The sequence below is a fragment of the Macrotis lagotis genome, chromosome 1, assembly GCF_037893015.1.
Source record: "Macrotis lagotis isolate mMagLag1 chromosome 1, bilby.v1.9.chrom.fasta, whole genome shotgun sequence".
In the NCBI taxonomy this organism is placed as follows: Eukaryota; Metazoa; Chordata; class Mammalia; order Peramelemorphia; family Peramelidae; genus Macrotis; species Macrotis lagotis.
This window is the reverse complement of record NC_133658.1, coordinates 545,546,598-545,553,501: the sequence shown is the minus strand read 5'-3', so window position 1 is coordinate 545,553,501 and position 6,904 is coordinate 545,546,598. Positions and strand designations below refer to the sequence as shown.

Genomic DNA, 6,904 nt, shown 5'->3' with positions numbered 1-6,904 from the left:
TAACAAAAAAATTAAGATAAAAAACTATGAAAGACTTAAGAATTTTGATGCCTCTACTGACCGGCTCCAATTCCCAAGCAAAATGATGGATTCAAGATGCTAGATGAAACGTTTTTACATATGGCCAAATGTGGGAATTTATTTTGTTTAACTATGAGATATTTGTATTTTTTTGGGGGGGGGTTATCTTTTTAAAGCATTTTATTTTTTCTACTGTGATCTTAAAAGATGATGGTGAGTTTATTTAACTCGATAAAAGGTATTATGAATGAAATGTTTATAAAATCTACGCATATGTATTATAAGAATTTTGTTTTTGTTTTGTTACAGTGGGAGTCAAAGTGGGAAGGAGAAAATAAATGTTCATTGAAAAAATTTTTAGAGAGACTTTAAACAATTTTTAGCATATATTTCAAATATTCTATTACTAATTCTATTATTTCCACTATAAAAATTCGACTAAAAATATTCCACTAATGAACAATTTTTACTTAATTTTTATTTTTTATTTATTTTTTAGTTTTTTGCAAGGGAATGGGGTGAAATGATTTGCCCAAGGTCACACAGCTACTAAGCTAATTATTAAGTGTCTGAGGATGGATTTGAACTCAGGTACTCCTGACTTCAGGGCCGGTGCTCTATCTACTGTGTCACCTAGTCACCCCCCTCTTGCTTAATTATTAAAAAGCAAACTGGACTTTCTCCTTACCTGCTATTCTGGTTTGGAACTACTATGAATAACTGAAATTACTTTCTCACCCAAATAATGCTTTTATTCCATATACAGCAAGGCAGCATAAGAGTAACTTGGTGTGGTTAAAGGGGCACTAGAATGGGATATCAAGAAAACCTGGATTCAAATTTCAACTTAAATACTTATTAGTTCTATGACTAAATCTCCATGTCTATTTTACTCTTCTTTAAAATGTGCTAACAGTTTAGATGTGATGGTCTGTAAGATCATCCATTCTAATTCAAAATCTATTATCTTATGATACCAAGAATCAACTAAGGTATGCTATGCACTGATGTGAGTACCACCAAAATAATACTGCTTTAGACCTGAGGGCTACTTATGGTGCATGATTTGGGGGTGTATTTCTGGATTAAAGTGAGGACTTTTTTTGCATGTTAAATTTTGCTTGGAATTCTAGACTTTGTGTAAATAGCTATAACTAAACTGGTAAAAGTTATGCTTTCTATATGAACAAAAAATGGTAATTTTCCAGTATCTATAACCTAAAAATTCATTTTACTAGAGGAAGCCAAGGAGTTTTTAAACAATCTATAATATAGTAACTACAAAAACTTAAAAAAATGTTTTCTGAAAGAACAAGTTATGAGCAAATTGTACTAGTTTATTTACAGTTGTAATTTAAAAACAGTAACACAAACATTTTTACATTAATATTATGGAAAAAATCCCATGGCTGAATTAGGCAAAAGTCAAAGACTTTGGGAAAGTTCTGAAGGGGACCAGGAAAAGGGAAATGTAATACAACAGTCATAGGGCAGGATTATAAATACCAAGCTTGCCCCGGGTGCAATTTCATGCAAATATCTTCAACAGTTCAATTCAGTTGGTTTTAGATAGTAAAGCAAATGATTTCCTGATTAAGGTGCCTCATAACCACTTGATTCCCATTAAAATAACAAAGTAGTTGATTGTTAGTTTCTTTTCTCACTCCTCAAAGCATTAAGTTTATATTTTATGACCTGAAAGAGTCTATGGAACTGCTATACTCCTTATGGAAAAAAAAGATTCCAAAAAAGTCATTCATGGCCCCAAACACATTCTAGGGCTCCCTACCAAATGTATTCAGAATGGATCAAAAAAGATCAACTAAGAAAGCAGCAAAATAAAACAGATCACTTATGTTTCTCTGTATCAAGGGGGTAGAAAAATATTTTCAAAATGGTTAAACTTTGAAAAACAAAGTATCAAAGGAAAATAGCATTAAGAAGCAAAGACATGATGATAAGGCATTGCAGCTATGTAGCACTCTGATTAGCTTTTATTCAGTCTCATCACAGAACACAACTTCAAATGAGAGTAAAACTTTGTGTGCACTCTCAAACACATAGTTTTTGAATTACATAAAACCATGTAATTCATTTGTGATGGAGACCATTTTCACTGCTCCAGTTTTATCCTTTTCAATTTGAATTTAACACACTTATCCACTTATCTTAATGCTTTTTTTTTCCTTTCCATTTTACTCATTAAGACTAGAAATTAGTCTTAGTTATTCTGTGGTAGCTATTAGTACCAGGGTTTAGTATTTTTAAAGCACTCAGTTGTAAGTGTTCAAATTATTTCCTCCAATTATGCATAGGTAAGTGGTCTGATTTAGAAAACATATTTTTTGCATTTCACAGTAGGGTTGCATTATTCAATCTGCTGGAATCTCCATATCCGCAACACTGGTTGAATTCCAGTCCTTTTAGGAAGAACAAAAGTAGTAAGCAAAATGTTTACTACTCTGAGCAATATTTTTAGTCTCTGATAATATATGTGGGTAAAACCAAAATGTATGAACATTAGTTTCCTAAACAATTTCTATGAATAGCATTCAAGGTCAATGAAGACTGCAATTATACACACACGAGCACGCACACATTTACATGTGTCTATATTGTTACCTGAAAAGTGAGGAACATTCCTTTAAAATAGGTTGCTCAAAACTGAACTGCATCTTGTATCCTTACTCCATGAAGGTGGCAAGGTCAGCTACTCTAAAGCCACTTAGTAAATGACCTTGATAATAAATGACTTGTACAAAACCAAAAATGCAAAAGAAAATTAAAAAATTTTTAAACTGTCCTGAAATTAATTATAATAATTTACCCTATCTTAAGCCTGCTACTCCGGCATTCCCAGGAGTAAATAAAATGTCTCAGATTAGTATTTGTTAGGAAAGTGTGTTCACACCTCTCCTGGTCTTGCTATTAGCTTTCCAAGGCGTCCAGAACTTTCATGATCTGTTGTTTTATGGCTTTGGTAGCATCCCCTGCATTTGGAATTAAATACCTATAAGAACAAAAACTAAATGTTAATACAATGCTTTCATAATAAAGATAATTATTCTTTATAATACAATTAAAAAGGTTGAGGTGTTAAATTATTTTTTCAAGGAATAATATGGAGCCAAGAAAAGTTCAATTAGAATGTGATGAGTTCAGGTTAGCACCAGTCTCATTTTAGTTGACCATAAAACAGACAATTTTAGTGAGTTAATCTAGCTAGTACAGTTTTTTTTTCCCAATCTCACAGTGGCAGTAAGTGGCAGTAAGACATTCTAATACTCCCAGTGAGCTTCAATGGGAAAAGTTTATATTGTAAGGACAACAGTGCTTCAACTTGAGGAAGACTTTAAAGCATTTGATGCCAGCCATTTTAGTGAGAATATATCCTTAAAAGATCAAAGACCAAAAGGAAAGTTTATGTACAGAAATAATTTTTGTGGTGGCAAAGAACTAGAAGCAAGATGGGTATCCATTGATTGAACAATAGCTGAACAAATTGTGATACAGAAATGTAATGGATAGCATTGTGCCATAAGAAATGAAGAATTCAGAGGAAAAGTCAAAACTTGTGTGAACTAATGCAAAATAGAAAGTAGAAAATAATTTCCATGATTGCATAGTGTAAAAGAACACAATACTGAAAGTCATCATATCAATGCAGTGACCAAACTTATTTCAAAGGTTTGAGATCAAAATTAGTCTCTTGCAGCTCCAAGAGGTGAATCTACAGATGTGTTCTACTGGGAGGTGAAAGTGGACAGCAGCAGGGACATGACAGGATGTAAAAAAAAACAAACCCACAATCTTTACTATAAAGTATATACATTTTTCTTAAATAGGAAATAGAAAGTATCAGATGTTACACACAGCATGATTGAACATTACAATTAGCATTATGATCACTGACAGAAATTGGAAGTCAAGATGACCAATGAAAATTTTAGGAACCTAATTCTTCAAAACTATCGTTTATTAAGCAGTTGGAGGATTGTTCAGATATGTCTTCACTGAGACTTAAGTTATTAAATGCAATCAAGGTTACAGCTACAGAATGTCCCAGGTAGTTGAGAAAGAACTGAATAAATGTTCAACTAACTTTGCTTTAAACTACTGTTCAATTTAAAAAGTACAACTCCCAGACGCTGATGTTAATCATTGGACTAAAAGTCACTCATGAGCAAATAAAGTTCTTGGAAGTATAAAAAAATCCTAAATTCTACAAAGAGAACATGCCAGGTGGACATGATCTAACTCTGTTTCATGGATTAGTTGCTAGACTACATATATATCAGTAGGAGATACTATTAGGGGAGGAGGTAAAAGCAGACAGATATGAAAAACAGATTCTTGTTTTAATATCGTACTGAACTGTTTAATATAATAATTTGCTTGATAATCATGTCTTCTTACCTTTCAACTGCCAAAATTTCTATTCCTGAAGTATTGCTGTTTCCATACTTGAAGGTAATTAGCTCGGGGTGTTTCTTCTTAGATGTGATTTTAACTACAGAATTTAGTGCTTGCCGAGACTGTATGTAAGCCAATCCTTTTCGTGAAGGAATTTCCCTTAAACAGTACATGTGTGTGGCAGTAACCAAAAGATGACTTGAAAGGAAAAAAATAACCAAGTATCAGAAAAAAATAAAGTTTTCACAAATTAAACCAAAGTAGATACTACCAAACATCCCTTTTGTTTATACATTGGTTAAATCTAGATGACATTAGCTCTGCATTAGCTAGGATCATAGCATAAAGTGGTTTATGAACAAAAACTTTTATAATTTAATGATTTTTCATTCCTGCCCCCTTAATTTTTTAAATTGATGTTCAGATACTGTTGGTAATTGGTGTAACAAAATAGACCCAATGTAACAATACACAAACATATCAGAATATGGTCTACTATTAATTATGCTATAGCTAAAATGGAACTCTTTATTCATAAAGATGTAAACAAAAAATATATTTATCTACAAATATATTTAAAAAGTCTATTTTCTAATACCTCTCTATCACAGCTAAAAACACATAAGCTAAATACATAGTTGCTAAATGATAAATGGTGAACAAATCACACACATTTCACAGGTAAAAATATTATCTGCTGCTACATTATTCTTTATAGTAACCTTGATTTTTGACTCAGGGAACTAGGATATCACCATGGCAGTAACAAAGGAAGACTATCACTCTGGCATGTCACCAAGGCCAGTAATGACCACAAAATATTCAATTTTCTTTCATGAGTGGAAGGAATACAACTTATTTAAGACCCCAAATCACTTGTGACAATGGTTAATAACTACCTCAGGCTTAATTCACTTTTGATATATTTATAAAATACCACATTTTTTAAACTTAAACTTAATTTGAAATAGTTTTGTACAGTACCTAGGAAACATGTGTCCATTTTCTTTTACTTCATTGCAAGGAAAATGATGCTTGATGTCTGGCTTGTTTATCCAGGTTTGAATATTCACTACCTCTTTTCGATCATCATCTGACATTGAGGAACTATCAATTTCATCTATAAAGAATTAAAATTATTATATAAATGGAGATTTTATAAATTATACATTTTAAATTTTAAATTATAAACAAACTACATAATTATAAAGATTACATAAATGGAGATCTAAAGTAGAAAGGCAGCATGATATAGTAGAAAAAGTACTAAATTCAGAGTCAAGAGAAAACGGGTTTCAATTCCATGCTGCTATTTATTTATAAGCTATGCAACTCTGGGAAAGTCACTTAATCTCTCTAAGCCTCAGTTTACTAATCTGAAAAACAGAGAGAATATGTACTTTAATCCATAGCTCAAAAGCTATTCTGTGGATAAATGAACTAAAAGAAACAAAGTGTTTTACAAATAATAATAGTGCCATAAAAATGTTTCAATGATCATCTCATCAACTTCTGAAAAATCACATGCTACTTACTAATAAAGAGAAAATCTCAAAAGTATTTTATTTAGACAAAACTGAAAAATAATTCTATAATATTTTATTTTTGTAAGGTAATGGGGTTACATGACTAGCCCAAAGTCACACAGCTAGGTAATTATTAAGTGTCTGAGGCTGGATTTGAACTCATGTCCTCCTGGGGCCAGGGCCAGTGCTCTATCCACTGTACCACCTAGCATCCCCTAGGACATTTCTTAAAAATAACTAATGGAATATGACACTGCATTACATTACATGACATTTTGGATCAAAAATCTGGTGATTGTAAACGTGTAATTGTAATCCTGTAAATGAAAAAACTTGAGGAATTTATATTAAAATTGTCATACAATTTTCAAAAATAATGTGAATTAAATTAACATTACATGCAACAAAATTGTAAAGATATGGTCAAGCCTACTCAAGTACAGGTACATTTTTCTGCTTCAGGGAGATAAAAGATTTTCCCTCTCCCCATCAAAAGTCATAAATAGTACCTTAGGGAAAGTTAAAGAAATTTTAAGGATCACCAGTTTAAAAAAAATCTCAACTTATGTTTCTTTTTCGTTTGTTTTAAATTTTAAAAAAATTTTAAAATTTTTTAAGAGAAATACTTCTAAAATTGTAATAATTTCCTCAATTCCCCATCTTAAATGGTTCATCTTTCTTCTTTCCATTTCAGAGGGAAAGGTGCCCTTGCTAAAAAATATTTTTCTCTGCCTGTGCTCGACCTTATTTATTCCTTCCCCATCCCTATCCCTTTTCCTCTCTGCTGACTCCAATCTACTCCTAAACAGGTCCAAGTTTCATCAATTCTAAAAATATTTTTCCTTCTAGTTCTATTTCATCTGGCTATCATCCTATATTTCTCTTTCCCTTTATAATGAAGTTGGGGGGGGGGCAGCTAGGTGGCGCAGTGGATAGAACACCAG

General features: G+C 32.0%; 1 protein-coding gene across 2 annotated transcripts in view; it reads right to left on the bottom strand.

The window, feature by feature from the left end:
- The window catches only part of TBC1D23 (TBC1 domain family member 23), a 62,986-nt gene continuing 56,082 nt past the window's right edge, over positions 1-6,904 (bottom strand). For both annotated transcript variants that reach the window (XM_074214321.1, XM_074214322.1), the window contains 3 exons: positions 5,419-5,554; positions 4,438-4,632; positions 1-3,031 (listed from right to left, as the gene is read on the bottom strand). In XM_074214321.1, the coding sequence (XP_074070422.1) occupies positions 2,950-3,031; positions 4,438-4,632; positions 5,419-5,554 (413 nt within the window). In that variant the 3' untranslated portion in view covers positions 1-2,949. The remainder of the gene's footprint in view (positions 3,032-4,437; positions 4,633-5,418; positions 5,555-6,904) is intronic.